This window comes from Pholis gunnellus (genome assembly GCF_910591455.1).
Source record: "Pholis gunnellus genome assembly, chromosome: 8".
NCBI lineage: Eukaryota > Metazoa > Chordata > Actinopteri > Perciformes > Pholidae > Pholis > Pholis gunnellus.
The window spans coordinates 22994056-23016065 of record NC_136534.1 but is presented as its reverse complement, the minus strand read 5'-3'; the positions used below and the strand labels follow the sequence as shown (position 1 = coordinate 23016065).

Genomic DNA, 22010 nt, shown 5'->3' with positions numbered 1-22010 from the left:
ATTACCTGTTAAAACGGATACATGAGAGGGGGGCACAGAGAGGAGACAAATCCATCGTTCCCACGCGCATTTGCCGACGGTTGAAATGCAAATGAGCTACAGATCGAGAGACTTTAAACTCGGTTTAAACTGATGCAATTAAATGATCGGGCAGTGTCTATTAAGAACTGTTTTACGCACGCCAACAATACATTCTTTACGCAGCAAATAGCGACTTTTGGCCATAACAACAACACAATCTCTATTTACACCTGCAAAACTTTTTTATTTTATTTAGATTAGTAAGATCTGACATTACGCACGGTGGTGGCAATTTACGCACGGCTTCCCCTCTAGTTAAAATGGTTTATATAGTTACTTTAAAAATAGGTGTATAATATTAAATGCCCTACGATGTATGAATAGAATTATGTAGTTGATGTTTGTTATAGTTTTTCCCAGTAAAGCAGTGAGGATAAAAGCTCATTCCACTGTGTGAAACGTCACCGCATGGTGCCTCTCATCCTCACGTGTGTGCCACCACACAAGTCCACACTTATGCATATGCTCCCCCAAGACACGTGCCAGCAAACAATCAATGAACGCATATAGACTTAGTGATTTTTTTCCTTTTGTTTATTTGCAAATGAGAAATAGAATAAATTAAAAGGTGCAAAAATACTTCACAATATGTGACACAATGAACACGAGGCGGCCCGTAAAGGCCGTAGCAGCACTTGGTCTGGTCGCAATAGATTTACAATATCAACAAATGTATCAGACTTTACAAAAAACAGGAGGCCCGAGTTCAACAGGCTACATTGCACGGAAAATGTCCCTGTGGAAACAACGCATGCTCTGATTTTGTGCACATAAATCAGCATATTAGAGTCATTAAAAGTTCAGTTTCTGAAGTCACTGCGTGGTGATCAGGGCCACGGCCTCCACATTGACTGGCTGACCTGTTGGCTCTGGGACGGGCTCTGTTTGCTCATTTGACTCGCCACTTTGTGCGGCTGTTGGGGAGTTGATGTGGCAGAGCTTTGCGATTCCCCACGAGTCTGAACACAACGTGGTACGGTGGTGAGGGCCGGCGTGCACAGTCTGTGCCCGGATCTTTGTATCAGCAACCGAAGAATCGACCTGGTGGACTTCCTGAGAAGAAGGGAGCCGGAGGAGGAACGAGCTTCGGTTCTTCTTTGGGCGCATGCAGAATCAAAGTCTGAACGGGCTCCTTCGGTTCTCCTTTGGACACCTGCAGGGTCGGTGTCTGAGCGGGAAAAGCGAGCAGCAAGAGACGCATCCAGTGCTGCTCCGAGCCACAGGCCTTTCCCCTCAGGCCCTAGGAACTGAGCAGCTCTCTGCAGGCAGTTGGAGAAGCCGTCTTGGAAGGAGTGTTTCTGACCTCCGCCACCGTCCCCGCCTTCAGCACTTATCTTGTTTCTTTCAGCAGTGTTCTGCAGGAAGAGGACTGTGTGCTCGAGTATCTCAGCTTTCTCCACTCTGCGCTGAGACGCTTCCTGGGACAGAAACAGGGAGTTAATAAACAGTTTCACAGCCTGCTCTAAAAGTCGACGTTGAACAAGTGGACCACTCGAGGTTTGCGGTCTTTACCTGTTGCTGTAGCAAAAGAGTCTTCAGGCTCTCCAGGCTGCGGTTCATTCGCTCCCTTCGACGTCTCTCCACCTGAGGTTTGAGACTCTGCGAGACAAAAGCGAGAGTAGAATGGATGAGTTAAATGAGACTAAGATGTGGAATTGTTTCAGACTTTTCAACAGTTCTGCTTTTGTCCCAGCCTACGAAGCAATGTGCATCAGACAATACAGATACCAGAGCCTGTGTTGGGCTACGAAATGATCTGAAATATTAGGTGAAGGCATGAATGATACACGTACCTTTCTGTCGGCCTTTGCGTCCTCTGAATCGTGAAGCAATTTCATGATTGTATTCCAAGAAGCTGATAGCTGCAACTCTGCCGGTGTTTCAGTCAAAGCTGAATGTGACATCAGAAACGTTTGTGGCAGCTTTTATGCCATAGGTGGGCGTAACGTTAGGCTCCACCCACAACCTCTGATCACAGATTTTATTGTACTCCAGGTTTTTCTACTCCATGATTAACGATTTAGTTTAGGTTTTACCAAAGTGGTTTATGTCTTTAAAATGTTCAGCATTACAAGTGAACGTCTGCTTTGTTGTGACTCTTTTTTTCCCGACAGTCTGCTCCAGTTTAAAAGTTAATGTTGGATATGTTAGTGGAAAAGAGAAGGCTTTTATGAAGCACTAAAATAAAGTTAGACGTGAAATATGTATTCATTCAATCATACATTGAAGTATACATTCCCCTTTTAAACATTTTCTTAATTGTCTGCTTTTAACACATTTTGACAAAGATCGATGCGGACTGAACGACACGTCTCGACCCTTCCCTAATCTTCAGGCACGTGCAGCTGCCCCGCTGAGTGTCAGCGGCACGCGCATGTGAAAGGTGTTACCCGCTCGTGTGTCTAGTTTTACATATGTGAGGGGAAGCAATAAACATCCGCCAAAACAGCGTGAAGCTCAGACAAATGTCCGTGGGCGACTTCTCGCACCATTATTATGGACGGCCAAACGAGACACGTCCTCGGGCCGACACCGTCAGAAGAAAAGGAGTGTGGAGACGAGAAAACCTTTTGAATAAGCGTCCTTTCACTCACTCAATAATGAATGAGGTTCTCATTAATTCAAACATCTGCAACAAGGGTGACTGTTTCGGCTTGCGTAAAATCCACTCTTTTATGCGCATGTCCTTACACTGTTGTCTCTCTGTTTGCCAATAAAACACAAAACGAAATCAAAAACTACAGCTCAAAGTTACATATATCTTATTTAATTCAAACCATATTTGTTAATGTATCATCAATCTGCAAACTATGCAGAAAATAGCACATATGTCGTTAAATGACCTTTACGCGCGGTTCTGCAAATGCAAATAATGAGATTAAAACCAAAAGGCACATCTCATGATGTCTTTTGGACACGCAACGCGTGGGAACCCGAAATTCACCTCTCCCTCAAACACTCTTTGTTATGATGTATCGATTCTAACACGTAATAAAGTGTGAATGCAGCTCCATGACCAATTTTCCCATGAGAAAGAGTTGAAGGAGCTACTCCCACATTTGCACATTAGGACAGTCTCTGACATTCAGTAAACAAAACTGGATCAAGTCGCTGTGTTATCTGTTTTCGGATCATAACTAGCTCTCTTTTACTATTTAAGTATTTAGGTGTCTAATAATTCTGTAGTTTTCAAGGACAACCGAGATGCGCGTAATGTCTATCCTTTTACGCGCGACTCTTCCAATTGACGTGATTAGTTACAGTACTAAAACAAAAATGGGAGAAAAATGTTCACAAATTCTCAATCCCAACTCGTCTAACACCACCAACGGCTGGTCGTTCACTGTTACGATGGTTCTGAGTGTCCCACGTACGTGTGTGGGAACCTTAGAGCCACCTCTCCTCCAAGCACACTTTGTCAACGAAGTATCAGTTTTAACAGGTAATAAAGTGAGACTGAAGCCTGTTGCTCCACGATCCCATGATGAGAAAGAGCTGGGGGTCGCTCTCCCACTGTCACACTTATTCAACACTTGTCTGCATTTGCCGTTTCGACTTAAGGCCGTTTGTTTATATTTATTGCCTTTTGGCTTGGAGAACATGTGTCCATGTGCCTCATTCTCCTCACAGCATCATAACACTTTATCTCCATGCACATTGCTTATGTAAGCAGTTTGTTTTGCAGTGACAGAAGAAGTACTCAAATACATCGAGTAAAAGTCAGCAGAAAGTACTTGAATCATCAAAGTAAAAGCAGGTTCGGTAGTACAGTGTCCCGTGAATGATGTTTATGGTATTAGATATTTAAATTGGTGGAGCAACGTGAAAGCAGCATTTTACTGTTGTAGCTGCTCGAGGTGGAGCTAGTTTAAGGTTTAGTCCAGTGGTTTCCACCCGGGGTCAGGAACTTCTTGGGGTCACCAGATAAACACGAGGGGTCAGGAGATGAGATTGTAAAGCAAAAAACAATAATAATAAATTATCATATTAATTTTTTGGGGCCTGAAACAGTTATTCAAATTTAGCCATCTGATAAGTTAAGAGAGGAAATCATTCTTTTGTGATAAACGGCCCCAAGCTTTTTTTTAATAAGGAACACAAGCCAAATGGATGGGAACCACCGGTTTAATCTAAAAATGTGTTGTGTTTTATAACCTTATAAAAAGTACAATATTTCCCTCTGAAATGTAGTGAAGTACACGCCTTAAGTAACATACAATGGATACAAGTGATTTAGGTGCTTCATAATTTGACTCTTACATTTCTTGAGTAAATACCAAACACAACTAGAATATAAAATATAGACTTAGAATAATACATACCATAGACATAGGGCTCGTTTAGCTTATGGTTACATTTTGCTGTTGATTTTAAAGTTTATTTATCACTCATCAGTTAATGGAACTATACTGTCTTGAATAACTTTTAGATGCAGGAACAAACCGTGTCTCTTTGTTATTTGACCCAATAAACGCGGATTCACTAAAGCCTTTTGAGGCTCACACGTGCAGCAGCTCCGGCAGCTCCGGCAGCACGCGACCACATCACACCTAATTCAAACACGCGCCAGCTGAAAAGCACCTAACAACAGACTGAATAATTTACATGCACAACTGCAAGTTATTTTTAAAACACGTTTGTACATTAGAACAACTCTTACTTGTCAGTCCCGTGGAGACATATAGAAAAATAATATTTCAGCTGAGTTTAATGTCTTTAAGGTTGTACATTTCTAATTTATCAGCCATATGTTGGCACGTGCCTACGCCTTCGTTGGGGAAGACGTGATAGAAATGTCACAGAAAATGTAGAAATGTCTTTTTATGAACTTAGTAGATGAATAAAAACCGCTGTATGTTCACGAGACACATCAACACTCTGAGGCTGATAGAGACTTAACATCGAGTCAGCGCACTGAAACTGCAGAGCTTTAATCACAACTACGAATATGTAAAAGAGGTCAAACAACGGGGACAACCTCGGTGCGTGATTTGCGTCTGAGGGACCAGTGTGTGCAAAGTGAGTGCGTGGGAACCTGAAAGCTCGCAGTCCTCCACACACTTCTTTTATTGACGTACTCATACTAACAGACAATAAAAGTGCAAATGGGCGCGCGTCACTCTCTTGTTCCCACGAGAAAGAGACAGAAAAGCGTCTCCCATGTTGTCTCACATCAGCAGTGTCGTAACGTCAGACTATAGGAATCAATCAGAATCAGAATCAGAATCAGAATCAGCTTTATTAGGCTTGAATGCGTGCGCATACATGGAATTTGATTCCGGTTACACATTACCCTCATCGTACACACATGAAATATATACAATAAACAAGAGAACTATACAAAAAAACAAGGACATTAAAGACAACAATGTAGAACAGAGAAACTAAGCATAAACATGTAACATTTAAGTACTATGTACAATATAAATATATATCTAAGAATATATATGAGCATAAAGTACAACAACAATGACAATGGACAATGGATTCGGGATATTAGTGCAAGTAGTGCAAATGAAGATGCAATTGCATGAATTACGGTTGTCTGCCAATACAGTAAATATCAATAAATAAAAGTCACATTTTTAAGGCAATATTTTACTGAATGCTTTAAAGACAGTGAAGATGGTTGTGGATTTCAGGAAGAACGCAGCCCCACCTGCCCCTATCACCCTGTGTGACGAGTCCTTCCACTTCCTGGGCTCCATAATATCCCAGGACCTCAAGTGGGAGCTGAACATCAGCTCCATCACTAAGAAGGCTCAGCAGAGGATGTACTTCCTGAGGCAGCTGAAGAAATTCAACCTGCCAAAGACAATGATGGTGCACTTGTACACAGCCATCATTGAGTCCATCCTCTGCTCCTCCATCACAGTCTGGTACGCTGCAGCCAAGGACAAGGGCAGGCTTTTACATTACACTTACACTACACTTGTTTACAGTCCTGTTATCTGTTTGTTGTGCACTTTATTTTATATTCTTTTAAATTCTATTGTAAATTGTAATATGTTTCTATTTATTGCACTGTTGATTGTTGTTGATTGTTTAACGCTATTGTTTAATGTTATTGTCTAATGTTATGCACCTTCCGCCAGGACAAATTCCTTGTATCTGAAACATACAGTACACTGGCAATAAATGGTTCTGATTCTAATTCTGATTCTAGAACTTCATCTAGTTTGGATTTGTTTACATTTAAGTACGTTTTAGTTTGCAGGCTCTAATGACAGGCCAACATATAATTGAATATGATTTCTGTGCTACGACAGGAATCCTCACCAAACTCGTGGCACATAATTCTTGATAACTAACTGGACCGATTTCTTTTTTTTTTTAACAAAACGTGTTATATCAGTGTCAAACAATTCTGATCAACAATCATGCAGCTTTAACAAAAGTCCCGTTAGTGTGACTGAACTATAAAGGGCTGCAGGTCACGAGGTGTGAAGACACGTTTGGTTTCCTGTGAACTTACACCGGACACGCGTAGAAAACAAATGGCCTGTGAGCAGCTGGGGGTCGACGCAGGAGACAGAATGAATACAAATGAATATGAAAACGCACGTGGACATGGGCTGGGAGAGTTTTTCAGATGGAAAAGAAAAGGGCTTTGGATAAAGTGATGAAGATAAAGCAGGGACATGTTGTGCTGTAGCATTCTGAAGAGGTTTAACAGGCCCTCTGCAGTTATAGCCAATGTATCATCATTTTTTCTATGAAATTACATATAAGAAATCATATAACAAGGTATTTTTTCGGAAACAGAACAAGTTTGGTCAAACTTCTTAAAGAACAGAACCTGTGTATGGCACACTGTGTCAGGGCTGTAAACTGAAGCTACATCTGAATTGTTATATGATGTAATTTGCTTATTTTTTGAAAAGTGTGGTAAACTTTGCACAGACTGCTCCAGGCTATACTATCTTTTATTATCTTTTTTTAAAAAATGTATTGGTTTAGTCCTAAAAGGCATTCAAAGTGAGTGACTAGTGTGTGAGCAGGGCTATCTTTGATGTCTTTGAAGTGAAAGCTGCTACTGAACTCTTTGGCCTCACGGCCAGACTTCACACCTGGAGGACGTAGCTCAGCAGGAGGCCGCGCTTCACACCTCCCACTGCAGCTAAAAAGAGCTGTCAACGTCAGCGCAAATAAAAAAAGGCCTGCAGCTTGCAATGAAAATTAATAAATAATTGAACACAATGCTTTTTTTCATTTTAAGAAAGGTCTTTATTTAATAATAATAATAAAAAAAAAAAAAAATACTTCTCACCATAGGGAGACATCCAGAATAAATTAGTGTGCAAAATAGACAAGATATATATTTAAAGGGAATACATGTTATATTGTTCACAGAGGTGTCATTGATGCCAGCAGACATCGTGGCACAAAGGTGAATGTGAGGGGCAGTGTGGGGCTCTCCCAGCCTCCAACCCTGAGGTCCCACACCTGGAAATGTGATGGATGGACACTCAATCATTATCCACTTCAGTATCTTCGAATCGTGACAGCAGATGTATAGAGTAGTACATGAAGGAGGACAGAGGCGCTTCAGATGCAGGATACTCACCACTTCGCTTGCTCTTAAGCACAGCAGCAGGACGCCGTGATCCAGCTCACGGCTTAGGGAGAGACCCTGTGCCGTTAGCAGAATCGATGGCTGCCCCACTGTCTGCGCTCGTTCAAAGGCATTAAACAATAGCAGTGAGTCCAGCCCATCGCACATACAAATAAAATTACAAAATACATTATTTACAGGCTTTGAGGTTGTGGTTGAACACCAACACCGTTATGAGTTATCAGAAGTCCAGAGGCCATTGTTTGTCAAGGATGCAATGCACATATTCATTCAGGAAGAGTACAGTTGGCCCCAGTGAATGTTAAACAGTTGTTAGAGTCATCAAATGTTCAGTTTCAGAGGTCACGGCCTGCTGATCAGGGCCAGGGCCTCCACAAAGTCTGGCCGACCGGGCTGCTCTGGGCCGGGCTCTGTTTGCTCGCTCGTCTCATCTCAAGCAGATTTTGTCTCTGAGCCTGTTGGGGAATCGTGGGAAACCCCTGCTGGACTGGAAGCCGGTACGGATGTGCGACGCTGAAGTCTGGTGCACGCGGTCTGTGCTTGGATTTTTGCTTCAGCACCCGAAGAATGGACTTCGTGCGTGGCAGAGAGCTGGAGGGCGACCGGGCTCCTTCAGTTCTTCTTTGAACACCTGCAGGGTCGGAGTGGGATAAGCAAGCGGCAAGAGACGCATCTAGTGCTGCTCCGAGCCACAGGCCTTTCCCCTCAGGTCCCAGGAACTGAGCTGCTGTCTGCAGGCAGGTGGAGAAGCCGTCTTGGATAGAGTGTTTCTGACCTGCACCCCCATCACCGCCACCATCAGAAGAAGAAGAAGAAGAAGAAGCAGCAGAAGCTCTTGTCTCGTCTCTTTTGGCAGTTCTTTGCAGGAAGAGGACCGTGTGTTCGAGTATCTCAGCTTTCTCCGCTCTGTGCTGAGTCCCACCCTGCATGAAAACATCAGTATGAGTTAATGGAGTCTGCTGGCAGTAAGACACCTGAATGGTACATAATGGTATAATAGTATAATAATCTAAACATTCTTTATCTTAACGTATGCAAATGTTTAAATGTCTCTGGATAACATTATATCATATTTAGGGATTGAGAAGGGTGCAGTATGTTTTATAGCATGTTTCAGAGCCATACAAATAGTTTAAAGACATGTTTGTAAAACTAAAAGAGAAATAAATGTTATTTCCTTTCACTATATACGAGTGCCCTCAAAGTTATTTTTTTTACCAGTTGTTGTGGCTCTTGAAGCAACATTGTCCTCAGACACTCCAGACTGTGGTTCATCCTCTCCCTTCGACGTTTCTCCACCTGAGATTTCATGAACTAGAAAGAAAGGGAATACAATGTTGTGGGTATGATGCAAAAGTACAGTGGAAAATGAAATCAAATTGACTTTGATTGAAAAGATTTCTTCCAAGCTTCAAGGTTTGTGTCTGGGACACTTTCAGTCATCTTAATATCCGAGTGTAGCCACCAAAATAGCAGTTGTTATCTATACTCTATACAAACACAAGTTAGAACATGCATTGAGATTTATTTTTTACCTTTCTTTCGTTTGTTGCATCCTCTGGTTGCTGTAACAGTTTCATTGTTTCTTTATCCGGTTCCTTCACAGTGAGCAACTGATAAGGCAATGTGGCTGGTGTCCCAGGCTGCTTCTTTTACCTCCTCCAAGTCGGTCCATCAGACTCCTCCTCCTCCTCCTCCTCCTCCTCCTACCACCACATTTTACAATCGCACCCACCCACAGCAACCGACCACCCTCTCCCCTCAGCTCCTCCATCTCACCGTTTTATTTTATTCCCAGTTCTTTGAATTCAATTCAATTGACTTATCTTACAAATCCCTGAAATAGGCATCTATTTCACCTTCATTTAAAAAAAAAAAAAATCAACGTTTGCTTGAAACTTTGCATATTACGCACAACGTCGTGCGTAAAAAGCCATGCGTACAATTAAACGAACATATAAATTTTTAAGAGTTTACGTTAAAATATTGAAAAAACAAGTCACAATTAGTTTTCTTTGTAATGCATACATGGAATAACCAACACTAACCTCGCCGTACTGTTACTTTGAGCATATTGCTTTTTGCATTAGAAAACAATCCACAAAGGTGGAAAATAGCGAACAAACGAAAAAGTGTTGATATCAGTTATTGGGGTCGATTACTTGAGTTACTTGGATGCAGTAATGTCCGTTCAGCTGCGCCCCTGAGAGCGCGTAAAAAGCATTTGTGTACCATATGAGGTGAATAAGTTGGCACTTAAATCCATCTCTTTAGCTGGTTTATTAATGCACCACAACCGGCGTCATCTTCTGTCATATCTGGTGCCAACTTGAGCAATTATAGACTCGTATTCTGTCAAAAATCATTTATTATTCTGCTCACCAACATCCCTTTGTTGAGGTTATTTTCCGTCTTCCTCTCGGAACTCCGCGCTCACTTGCGGCATGTGCTGACACCTTGCCGTTCACACTTCACGCCTTTGCATTTGTTAGTCGGTTCGCGGGGTGAAGGTGCAACAGGTTAATAACCTCTTTGCATCGACACCTCGGTGTCACAATAGACCACGCGTGCCTTTTGGGCATCTGTCTCGTGCTGGCGCCCCATTTAGCAGCGCAGCAGTTGTTCGGCATTTGCTCGTGGAAACACTTTGATGTTGCCATGAGACCGTGGGAAAGCCGAGAGACGGTGGCGACGCACACGTGGCAGCTTTTTGAACAAGTGGTCTAAGCCCTCGGGGGCCCTCAGGGGTCCTTTGAGGATGTCGATTAATTAACAGCCTCGATTGCATTAGAGCTGGAGCACATGAATCCTGCAGCTACTCCACACGATAACACACATCTACTCTCAACGGATAGAGAGAGGAGTACCCGATTTATTTTAAATTAGAAAACAAAGTGGTGTTATTATATAGTTTCCAGTTCCACCGCATAAGGAAACACAATCAGTTTGAATTGTAAGTTACTGCCATGTGTACTATAGGCTACAAATTCTCCTTTTTGGCTATCTGTGGCTCATACACAGTTCTTAATGTATCACTGTCTTGTTAAATAAACTAATTAAATAAAAAGTGAATGAAGGAATATTCACCATGTCCGCACCATATTAACTACATGTTAATGAAAGGTGAAACTACATTTTGACGCAGAACCGCTCCATCCAACAGGGTGAGAAGATCAGATAATCATAAAGTCTGGATGACATTTTGTGCTTTAGTGGTGCAGATTCTCCAACACATTTAAAGTCAATAATATAACTAAAACCGTAAAGTCTTTTGGGCAGTTTCCCCACTTTATAGTTCAACCTTGCACCAATACAAATACAATCACATGCTGTCCAGTTTTCATTGTTTACCTCTTCAATATAAAAAGGTACTTACAGAGAAAACAGTTCACAACGAGATCTGTGGCTTATCCAGCATCAGAAATCAAATTCCAGTCACCTCCATTGTATTGAGGGGGGGAAAGAAAACAGGCAAACACTCCAAAACTATTTGCATGGCTAGCACAGTTGGGAAGTAAAGTTGTGTAATTATAGTGAACCAACACTTCAATACTGCTCGTTTATACACTTCAAGCCTTTTGACCCGTTACACAAACCTGGAGCGATCACCATCTAGTTGTGAATACAGAGAGTCTTTATTGTAAAAGAGGTAGAGAGAATACAGGTGTTTCACTGTACAGAAAAAAGACAGCACTGTTGATATACTCATTCAAACCACTGATATGGACTCACACACACACACCTCATCCATTTTACAGGGACACATCAGCCCGGTAGAAAAACAAAACAAAAAAACTAACAAAACAGAGAAACAAACGCACAAAATCTTTGGATTTTTCTCTATTTCCCTCTCATTCACTAAATGCATTCTCTCTTTCTGAGCTGTTAAAATGAAAATAGTTGTAGCATTAATAATAAAACAGCAATAATATTAATATTAATAATGATATAGTGTGCTAAAAACAATAATAATGCTGTGCCCGTCCTCCCTTTCCCAACCACAAACACACATACATCAGTAACATGTCAAAATTAGTGGAAAACAAACCCTCCAACCATGATAATAAAACCACACCTGCATGCATGCACACAACACACACACATCACACACATCACACACACATCACACACACCACACACACATCACACACACCACACACACCACACACATTCACTCTAGCATCCGTGCATTCAGCTAAACATACCAATGACCCACGCTGAGCGGTGAGAAAAGACGAAAAACACAACTTACATTTAAAATAGTCAAACAAACAAACAACGTACAAAAACAACTGCAGCCAAGTGGGAAGTGTGATATCATTCTTCTTGTCTTTTCCGTCGTCAATCTTTCCGTCGCTGTCGTTCTGTGCCAGTGGGCGGGGCCTTCAGTCAGAGTTTTCCGAGTGGTCGCTGTGGGGCGAGGCGCCGGGCGGAGGCGAGTTGCGACCCTGCCAGTTCCCGTTAGACTGAGAAATCGAAAGATAAACAAGTTGTGACTTGTGTCGACTGCACGTGCGTCACATCACTGCTAACTATTCTACGCAATCTCAAGATGTTTTGGATTGACCTCACGTTTACCATCACAGTTCATGTGTGAAAATAAATTCCAAAAGTCTAAAAACTCATCTGAGATAAGGCAATCCATCACTTTAAACCTCACGATAGGTGTTGCTTTGTCAAAGGTATGTTACATATCAAGTGCTTATTGGAATTGTTGACATGACAGGACCTGAGAGCTGGGTCAGGAATTGGGAGTGTACTTTCACCCCCAGGTCTGAGCCGAAGTTCACAAGCTTCAGCATTTTGAAAAATGCAAAAATGAAGTGGGCAACGCGTTAAGAGAGGAAACCACGACAAATAGGACAGCAGGACAGCGGCAGCAGCTCGGCAAATAGCGACGTGGCACTGAATTTGAGTCACCAGCCATCCTTATCATGTAAATATGTGTGTAACTACTTCACGAGTGGTTTAAAGTACCTGCACTCCAACTTGGTAAGCAGACTGCTCGCCGTTCACAGGCGGAACTCCGAGGAACAGGTCAGCTGACCCGGACAGAGAGAAGGACCCAGATCCTTAAGAAAGACAAAAACAAGAGAGCAACCTCAGTCAGTTTCAGGTATTTGGTAGCAGCACTATGAACATGCTATTAAAGGTATAATGGCGTTTTATATTGTGTACTATTTTGCCTTCAAATGTGAAGAGTCGGTATGTTTTTCCATAGGGAACAAAGACCGACATCGTGCAAAAAAATATAGAATTAAAATGCTCTGCATTATATCAAGCCTCAGTTTGTGACCGGTGTCCAGCATCTTACTGTCTCAGCTGTCACATTACGAGTCATACACGAGCTCGCCAGCTAATCAAAGTCAGTAGCAAACTGAGCTATAGCAGGAAAAGTGAGGTTTGTAGCTTGTAAAAATAAAAAAAAGACGAAAAACCAGTGCACACTTAATTGTGCAGTAGTTCAAAAACAAACACCAAAAACTGGCATTACAAGTTGTCTTTGTTGCTTCCTCAATGCCCGACAGCGCCAGGCATTGTCCCTTTTTCCGCAGCCTCGGGCTATGCATTGTGTTCAGCTCAGCCATATGATTGACAAGTTCCCGGGACGTGGACTAAAATGAGTCAGAAGACGGGCGGAACTGCCTCGAGGCGAGCAGGTTGCACACTGTAGCTGTGCTCGTCTTTCGGTACCTGTGGAGTTGGGGGTGTGCGGGGAATCGTCGCCCGGTCTGACCACCAAGGCCGTCTTCATGGCATAAAGGTTGGCCTCCTCTTGGAACTTGCCAATGTTTTTCTTGTAGCGGATTCTTTTGTTGCCAAACCAGTTGCACACCTGGCAGCGAAAAAGACAACAACAGGCTCAGTGAACACGTTAAGAGAATGATTGATCAACCCTGAAAATTAAATCCAACACATATACAGCAAAAAGCAGTGTCTTTAAGCTTGAGAGCAGAAAAACTGCTGCTTTATTTGTTCACCTCAATTTAACACAGCTTTAGGAACATTGAATGTTCTTCTTAGAGGTTGTCAGAACAAAACAAAAAAACTCAATCCTCCCAAAGCTGCTGGTTTCTAAAAGGTACAGCGAGAGGTTTACCTGAGAGACGGTGATTCCACACAGTTTGGCGAGATCCTCTTTGGCTTCTTCACTGGGGTAAGGGTTGGACAGGTGGGAGTAGAAATACTCATTCAGGCCCTCTGTGGCCTGCTTGCTGAAGTTGCGCCTTTTGCGCCTGATGAGACACAAACAGGTGATAAGTTTCGGAAAAAAGCAACTGTGATAAAAGTAGTTAACTTTAAGATGTGGTCAACGGTCCCATTGCCTTTTCTGTGCATTCGCACATACAGGTTTAAATGGCTACTGTTGGTTAAATATGCTCATCAAAAGTTAATATATTCCACCTTTAAATGTCAATAAAATGGTACAAATTGACTTGATATTCATTTTGAAAAAGGGGCATTAGTATTTCAATAAAAATGTTTGTCAAGTTAGATTTTTCTGCACTCATTTACTATTTAAAACCATAATAATCGTTGAGAATCCAAGCTGACTACAGCAACTGTCCTCCAAAAAGGGGAAAGGTACAATCTGTTCAATCCCACACTGCAAGCCTACTCAAAAGATTTCCAGTTCAGTATTCCTCTCAAAAAAACAACAACAACAACACCCGCGCGCACACTACCTGGCATCGAGGAAGCGGGACCTGAGGATCATGACCGCCTCACAAGTGCTCTGCTTCAGCTGGGTCTGGATCGTGCTGAACTTGCGGTGGATGATGCCCACCATGCGCTCAATCTCCCGCGGAGTCACGGGCCGCGTGCGCGACTGCTCCCTCAGCAGGTTCATCACGTGGGTGGTGAACTCCGTGCATGCCTAGGTAGGGGAGGGGGGTGGGAGGGGGGGCATGAAATGACAAATGGTGAAGGACAGAAATGCGCAAAGCAATGAAGCTGTGTGTATTATTTCATGTTAGTTTGATGTTATTTAGAAACGCCTGTTCTGAATCTTTTCACTTTTTTTGTTTTAGTAGAGAAGAAAATGAAATGTCACAAGAAAACATTCAGAAAACTGGCAGCTTAGTATTGTTATTCTTGTCAGTAAGTATGTAGCATGCATAAGCATAATGATTAAAGGCGTGGTATATCCATGAAGCAGCTGAACTCTATACAACCTTCCTGTAAAAGGGTTGCTTTATGTCTTACATGTGCAGCACATGTGCCACTTAAACAATTTAAAGAATTAAAAGGTAAGTAAACAATATGGCGAACAGGGTTTTGAATAATATCACACAATCGGGCTTTGGTGTAGGTTGGAAAGTGTGTGTTACCCTGATGTTCTTAAAAAGCCTCTTGTCATACAGAGGTATGGAGCCTATACCTGGTGTGTTTTGATTAGCAAGATAAAGACAGTAGTGTATTCCCCGGCGAAGAAAGGTTATGTGACTGCACCCTAGACCCAACATGCCATTGGATTATGCTTCTGGCGAGCAGCTTTAGTACAAGCAAGCATGTACGGACAGTGTCAGCGCTCGTCTCCTGTTGCGACACGGTACCTGCTCATACTTCTCCAGCTCAGTGTGGTAGATACCGCGAATCTGGCTCAACTTGCTTTTGTAGTCGGAGTGTTCGAGCGAGCTGTCGGGTGACAACCCTCCCGAGCTGGTGGCGGCAGACACCGCAGCGGCAGCCCCACCGCCCTTCTCGGGCCCCGCCACGCCCTCCGCTAACAGCATGTTATCCAATCGCACCAGCTGAGGATCCTGGGACTCGTCCTCCTGGGCGTTCCTCATTGAGAGGCCTGTCGATGAGACAAATGTCAATTGGCTTTTGTGGGTGAAGAACCTACAGCAGACTGTATGAATGTGTGTTAATGTTGCTTTAAAGTACAGTCATATTATACATCTCGCATTCACATCAACTGAAGCCTATATGCAACTGCTGAATTCATGCACGCATTCCTTGTTTTGGTGCAATTCGTAGGTCAGAGTTGACTCATAAGTACACAGGGTCAGCCAATAGAAACACCAATGCACTGTGTTTGGAAGTGTGGTAGTCATTACTTAGTAATAATGTGCCATCACCTCATTATGTGCATCACTCTCACATCCTGTTTACAGTAATCAATCTGCTCAATAGTTATCTATTACCCACATCGGATCATCCTGTTGGGGGCTGAGTGCAATGCAATTTCGCCTGACTGAAAGCAACCTCTACAGCGAAAAGTATTTCTTTTCAAAATCTGTTTGCTTTTATAACAAAGCATGAAGTTAAATAATATTTTAAATCATAAATAAACATATCTAGCAGCATTACTCACCACCCTCTATTTTTCTGTAACATAAACCGTTGCCAGTACTGTTTTATCAAGCAACCTGTAATATGTATTGTATTGTCCTGCAGGCATTGTATTGTCTCTTTGACCAGCTGCTGTCGTTTGTCTCTATTTTTACACCATATAGTGTTTAACATAAAGACGTCCATCTCCCTGTACGTTTGGTTCTGACATAGCAACATATTGAGTTACTGACAACCGGAGTCATATTCCTGGTATGCAGCGTGTATACTTCGTGTATGATTGTATTGGTTTCTGATGACACACTGTCAACACATTCTAATAACGCTGCAACAAAACCCCACTGCACTTCAAACACGCAGCAATGGCGGGTTCACATTTTGAATGCATGATGGTTGACACCGACAACATCAAAAAATGATCTTAAAACAACGTTACCGGTTTTTTCCTTGATCTCGCACAGGACGCTGAATAACGCAGGTTTCATTCGGTGACAGTTGAGGGCATGTTTCCTGTGCAGAAAGAAAAAGAGCGTGACTTGTAGTTAACGTTAGCACAACAGGCTAACTGTGAGCATGCGGTAGAGTGTCGATATTCAAATTGACCAAAACAAAAACAGAAATTAAGTGAGTGGCCAAACAACAGCTACGTTTACCTTGCCCATGGCTAACTCAGTTAGCTTCTGACAAGCTAGGTGCTAAGAGGGTAACCGTTCCCTGGTAATATGTCTGTAAATGACAGTCAGTAAATTCAGTTGCATTTTAATTTGGTTCCCAAATAATTGTGTGTTAACATGTGCAGGAAGCTACATATTTAACGTTTGCATTAGCGCTCAATGCCTGCTAGCTGCTCATTGTAGCCTTAGCTAGTTAGCCATGGTTGACGCAAGCTAACTGTGGCTAACGATAGCGTAGGTTTGAGACCACCGCTGCCGAAATACATAACGTTATGCGTTAGTAAATGACAACAGAGAAGCAATTAGCATAGGCTAACATAACAACATATGAGTCCGAACAGGTTATAGCAAAAAAACACTTCGTTTTCGTTAGCAACCCGTTGCTAATTGGTTAGCAACTAGCTAAATAATCTAAACAAAAGATTGAGGTTCACGAAACTTTTTGTCAATGCGAGTCTTAGTCGACAAAGCGGAAACACACAACGTTGCAGCGTCGATAGGCAAATAAAAAAAAAATCAAAGCTAATACTAACTTTGCTTGTGCCTCGTCCAAACTTTGGTCGGTGATGGTCATTATCTGCTGCAGTATGTCACCAATATCTCTGCGGTTTTCATGTCCATTTTCTGTGCCCTCGAGGCCCGAGTCCCCCCCGTCGGACCGATGCTGGGAAGGTTGATGAACCGAGTTAAGCGCATGCATCCCGGGGTGGCCGCTCACGCCGAGTCCCCGGCCGTTGGAGGGCCCGTTGCCCGTCAGAGGCTGCTGCTGCTGCAACATCTTCAGCGACGCACAGTGGCGACGACTGCTGCCCAAACTGTGCTCACAGACAGTCAACACACGGGCATCGGAGCACAGAGCAGGGATCCCCTAGCGATCGACAGGAAAAGGTACAGGCCATGTCAACAACACGCTGCACAGCGTGCGGCCGACAGTGAAGTAGCACTGCTGGGTTAAATGTAACCACAACAGAACATCTGCATTTTCATAAAGTAGAACTGTGAGTGTGTGTCATGCAACAATATGAATAAGATAAAACTAATTCAAATGGTGAGTATGTGTTTTTTATCCTAGTTACACGCATTAACAGCGACATCATAATTTGTTTTTTAATGTCTCTGGTATAACGTGACAGCTTCTCTCACTTGTCTGACTCTTAACTTCTCGTTTTAGCTGCAAGTCAACAGGAAGTGTGCCAAAACCACATCAGTGTCAGAAGAGTACTGTGCGCCTGTTTCAACATGTTGCAATCGGGTCTGTCGTGAACAAATGAGCAGCAGTTAAAGCAGCAGCTACTTTAAAACAATATAAAGTTTATCTCAAAAGACGAAAACCTTTTATTTGGACCATGCGCAGACTAACCAAAGTGCACCATGAGGGTTCCTTCTGCTTTTTGAACAGTCTTGTGTCACAATAGCATGGCTTTGTCAGATGCGGGTCGAATAAATAAGGGTGGGCTGTGGTAAGAGGAACAGGAAGAGAGGAGTGCAAGAAGGTAGCAAGGCAGGCAGAAAGGGCGAGAGCTTGTCACGTCGGCTCGTGAAACTCTTCATTGCTGCTTTTTTTCTTGTTCTTCTTTATAAATATATTATCAAGACAAGCCCAACATGCTGTGCTCCGTCTGTGGTGACTTCGAGGGATGATGCTTTGAAGAGACAAAGTTTAAGAAATACAGGTAAGAATGAATTTACTTGTTTTCTTCTGTATTGTATACAAGGCAACCTTTGTGGCGAAAACAACACGTATTACGGTGAAACTTTAGGCAGAATATACAACAGAAATCAATCACCGCCAAGAGGTTGTCATCTCCGACCATGCTGTCACACACCTTTGTTGTCACGCAGTAAGTCAAAGAGGAATATATGATTTACTTTTGGATTTCCTGGCTTAAACATGTTAGAACCTGCCAAACTGGTTTCTCGTACATTTCTTTGCAAGAGAGAAAAAAAAAACCCCACAGCAGCTCTCGAGCAGTTTTCATGTCTATTCGAGTAACTTCAGGGTTGAGAAATGTAATGTTTTGAGTATTAACAATGGGGTGCTGCCAAGTCTTTGACCTAAACCCTGTTTCTGTGTGGCTTCTTGTCAGAGGCTGACAAGGGGGGATTACTGGACCCGCACAGAGATCAAAGTTGAAATGGCTGAAGAGGGGCTGCTGGAGCGTCTCAACATCACCGAGGAGGGAGACATGGCAGAGAGCGTCACCGAACGGGGGCCAGCGAGCAGTTCACTTGTCGCCGTGCAGAGCGGCGGCGGCGCAGAGACGGCTCTGAAAAAGGAAGCGGAACGCACAGGAGAGGACCAGAGCGGAGACGATGTGGCGAAAAAAGAAATGTGTTGTGAAGTGCAGGAAGGAGCGGAGAAGCAACGAACCAACGCAGAGCACGACCAGACGGGGGAGGTTGTTGTGACTGAAGAGAAGGACGGACAGAACAGAGGTGATGCTGAGAGCGGAGGGCAGACACATGAGATGATGAGGATTAATAGGAAACCTGAGCAAGCCGGTGGCACGGAGGATGAAAAGGCGACACAGAAAGACCCTCAAGTGGACATTAAGAGGTTAAATTCCTCTGAGCAACAACCTGAAGGGACAGAAAACCAAGAAGAGGATCCCAAAAAGGTTTGTGGACTGTTGTTATTGAGCTTTATCTTTGTCATATGCCCTGAGATTACTACTTGTACATGTAATCTACGAGAGAAACTATCTCGTGGTGGAAAAACATCAGGTAAGTTTCAGAGCATGTGGGAGTACGTAGGAGTCGGGTGAATTCTTCTGCTGTGCCAACAAACATTCCGCACCACTCACTGACAAAACCTTTCCTCCCTCACTCACTCACTCTTTTTCTTTTTGTTGTTCTTCTGTTTTTTTCTACCACCTACCCGCGTTTTTCTCAGGCTCACCGGTTAACTCCTGACTTCCCGGACGCCCTGTACGAGCTGCTCTGCTCCCTTACGGAGGGGAGACGGCTCAATGACCAGCGCTGCTCCTTCCGGCTGGAGGGTGGGATGAGGAGGCGGAGGTGCCACTCTGAGCCCAACACCTCCAAGCCGGCCAACAGAGGTGGGGGACTATTTGAGAAGCAGTGTTGTTTTCAGTGTGAAAGTGATGAAACTGCTGCAGCTGTTGCATTTGTTTCCATGTAATGATGCTGACTCATGTTGATCAAGCTGAGACTGCTTGAAAGCCCCCGCACTCGCTGACTCAAGAGTGTTTTGAAATGGCATGTTTCCACTTCTCTCCGTGACCACAGACACCACTTAAGGTCACCTTCCATCTGACCCTCAAAGCTCTTTTGTCTCAATTCTCCGCAGTCGTGTTTTCCTCCATGACTTCGCTGCAGAAAGAGGAGTTTTTCGAGCTGGTGGCCACCGCTCAGGCTCGCCGCCTGGACGACCAGAGGGCGCAGCTCGAAAAGTCTCGTCCACCGAAACCGAAATCCAGAGGTTTCAGAGGCAGCATAAAGCAGCTCTCTTTCGCGAAAAGGCCCGCGCCTGCACCAGTACCCGTCCCCGTGCCCAAAGAAGATCTGTACAATATGATTCTCGCGACACAAGTAAGCAATCACAACTAGTCTTGATTAAAGGTTTTACCATGACACTAGGGCTTGTTGTTTGCATGAAATGCATCATGTCAGGCATTAATTTCCTCGCTTACCTTCCACCTGCAGGCCCAGGGCCGGCTGGAGGATCAGCGCAGCAGGGCTCCTGGTCCCATGGATGATGAGGACTTCTTCTCCCTGCTCCTGAGGGTCCAGGGGGGTCGCATGGACGAGCAGAGGACTGAACTACCGGGCATGCTGCAAACCTGAGATGGAAAACAAACAAAAAAACCACGTGGGGGCTACAGCGGGAGCAGTATTGTTGCCTTTTTAGTCTATTTTCTGTTAAAACAAGTCTTTTGTCGTTGTTGACCCTGATGATGCTTTGAATCAGGGAATGTTTATCCCTCTTGATAGCGTTGGTCAGTGCAATAAACGGTAATGTTTGCGCAACAGAGCTTTTAATGCAACTTAAGAGACGTTAACGATGAGATTGTTAAGTTTACGGCCAGTTAGTCTTTTCTTTCCTAGTAAATAGGATCAGCAGATATGCTTTCTTATGTCGCAAAACATTGTATTTTATTGAGTGTATGTGACGAGTGCTTGAATGATTTTGTGCGTGTTCCCGTTGTTAATGTGGAGGAGGCAGTCTACTGATCTCTATTGTTTCTCCTTGTTTGTACAACAGACATTAAACACACCGGGGATGGCGTTGAGCAGATAATAGCTCCAAGGCCACACAGTGTTTGACTGTAAATGGATGATTCTCCTCCAGAAAATAAACAAAATGTTTATCTGAGCCATTTGCATTCTATCCATTTATTCAATTTGTCTCCGATGTTGTCAGGAGAGAAACGGATTCAACACGCTCTAATGATCCCCTCGTTGTGATTGTTTTTACCTATCAAACACACGAGCCTGTAATCGCAAAACATTTTAGCAGAGACACTAACGAGGATGTGTAAAACCTCTTCTTTTGTCTGTTTTCATCAGTAATCATCATTCCCTCGCTCGCAAGTCACATTCCCACACACTCGGGGATGGTGTCTAATCTTTAAAACATGAATCAAAACGTTCATAAAGATAGACTCAAGGTGGTATTGGTCCATTCATGCAACAAAGATAAAGGTGTTCCCTTTTTCCACAGAATGAAGGGACTGAAAACAGGCGTTATCTCAAAGTTCCTCAGTTTTGTCATTTTTATTGAAGGTTACATCATTCCAAAGGCAAAGAGGAGATTTACACATTTAATGTGTTTTTATGGACTGCTAATATTTACTAGAGGACTCGTAAATATAGTATTAACTGTGAAGTTCACTGTCAGTAACGCTACTTTACAGTATTTGCTGCTATTAGAACAGTTACTCAGCTTGTTATTAAGGGCCTGATGTACTCAAATGCTGCATGCGTGTAACAATCCAGCTCCTCCGATGCGTGTTTCATCCTCTCAGCTCAGAGGAAAGTTTTTGAGGAAGTCCTAGTCGGTCTGCATCAGTAAAGTTAGAGGTGACGAGAGGAAGCTGTGTCACTTCCTCAAATGGAGCACATTTATGTGATATGTGTTAGCAACGTTTTGATCAACACTGCAGGTTGAGCTCCACGTTAAAAGGAGAAAACTAATTGTATGTCATTTAGAAGCACACAAAAATTGTCTCTAAAGGTAATGTATTTCTGTTTAATCATAAGTAGATAAGGGAGATCGATTAACATATCAACTAACTAAAAGGTTAAACTTCACATGAAAGGTTAAAGGTTATGATGTATTTCCCGTTCTTGGTGAGTCATTGTTCTCTCACGCAACCAGCTGTTTTCTCGGCCTAAGCTCCAAATGATCAAATGGTAGA

At 43.2% G+C, this 22010-nt stretch overlaps 4 protein-coding genes across 4 annotated transcripts; 1 reads left to right on the top strand and 3 right to left on the bottom strand.

Moving 5' to 3' along the window:
- Positions 1-767: 767 nt before the first annotated feature.
- Positions 768-1954, bottom strand: LOC306700072 (uncharacterized protein). The gene is made up of 3 exons (XM_079164967.1): positions 1875-1954; positions 1594-1680; positions 768-1499 (listed from the first exon to the last, which is right to left on the bottom strand). The coding sequence occupies exons 1-3, from the start codon at positions 1917-1919 to the stop codon at positions 909-911; spliced, it is 723 nt and encodes a 240-aa protein (XP_079021093.1). The 5' UTR covers positions 1920-1954; the 3' UTR covers positions 768-908.
- Positions 1955-8013: 6059 nt separating this feature from the next.
- On the bottom strand, positions 8014-9431 carry LOC306699723 (uncharacterized protein; the record flags this gene model as incomplete). Its single annotated transcript, XM_079164444.1, has 3 exons — positions 8014-8580; positions 8876-8971; positions 9393-9431. The coding sequence occupies 3 exons, from the start codon at positions 9429-9431 to the stop codon at positions 8014-8016; spliced, it is 702 nt and encodes a 233-aa protein (XP_079020570.1).
- A 1839-nt stretch (positions 9432-11270) lies between these two features.
- Positions 11271-17548, bottom strand: pbx2 (pre-B-cell leukemia homeobox 2). The gene is made up of 8 exons (XM_079164710.1): positions 17163-17548; positions 16392-16465; positions 15214-15458; positions 14344-14534; positions 13758-13893; positions 13352-13493; positions 12635-12729; positions 11271-12123 (listed from the first exon to the last, which is right to left on the bottom strand). The coding sequence occupies exons 1-8, from the start codon at positions 17405-17407 to the stop codon at positions 12043-12045; spliced, it is 1209 nt and encodes a 402-aa protein (XP_079020836.1). The 5' UTR covers positions 17408-17548; the 3' UTR covers positions 11271-12042.
- A 571-nt stretch (positions 17549-18119) lies between these two features.
- Positions 18120-20965, top strand: gpsm3 (G protein signaling modulator 3). Its single transcript, XM_079164711.1, has 5 exons — positions 18120-18302; positions 18717-19247; positions 19523-19688; positions 19940-20181; positions 20296-20965. The coding sequence occupies exons 2-5, from the start codon at positions 18765-18767 to the stop codon at positions 20434-20436; spliced, it is 1032 nt and encodes a 343-aa protein (XP_079020837.1). The 5' UTR covers positions 18120-18302; positions 18717-18764; the 3' UTR covers positions 20437-20965.
- Positions 20966-22010: the final 1045 nt, after the last annotated feature.

Excerpts from the sequence above, each read along its gene's own strand:
- LOC306700072 (XM_079164967.1), bottom strand. The coding sequence starts at position 1,919 with ATGAAATTGCTTCACGATTCAGAGGACGCAAAGGCCGACAGAAAG. Across the intron at positions 1,681-1,874 it reads ACGCAAAGGCCGACAGAAAG|AGTCTCAAACCTCAGGTGGA; the intron begins GTACGTGTATCA and ends TTTGTCTCGCAG. Across the intron at positions 1,500-1,593 it reads CTCTTTTGCTACAGCAACAG|GAAGCGTCTCAGCGCAGAGT; the intron begins GTAAAGACCGCA and ends TTTCTGTCCCAG.
- gpsm3 (XM_079164711.1), top strand. The coding sequence starts at position 18,765 with ATGGCTGAAGAGGGGCTGCTGGAGCGTCTCAACATCACCGAGGAGGGA. Across the intron at positions 19,248-19,522 it reads AAGAAGAGGATCCCAAAAAG|GCTCACCGGTTAACTCCTGA; the intron begins GTTTGTGGACTG and ends CGTTTTTCTCAG. Across the intron at positions 20,182-20,295 it reads ATATGATTCTCGCGACACAA|GCCCAGGGCCGGCTGGAGGA; the intron begins GTAAGCAATCAC and ends TTCCACCTGCAG.
- pbx2 (XM_079164710.1), bottom strand. The coding sequence starts at position 17,407 with ATGTTGCAGCAGCAGCAGCCTCTGACGGGCAACGGGCCCTCCAACGGC. Across the intron at positions 14,535-15,213 it reads AGCTGGAGAAGTATGAGCAG|GCATGCACGGAGTTCACCAC; the intron begins GTACCGTGTCGC and ends TCCCCTACCTAG. Across the intron at positions 12,730-13,351 it reads GCACACCCCCAACTCCACAG|GATCTGGGTCCTTCTCTCTG; the intron begins GTACCGAAAGAC and ends GTCTTTCTTAAG.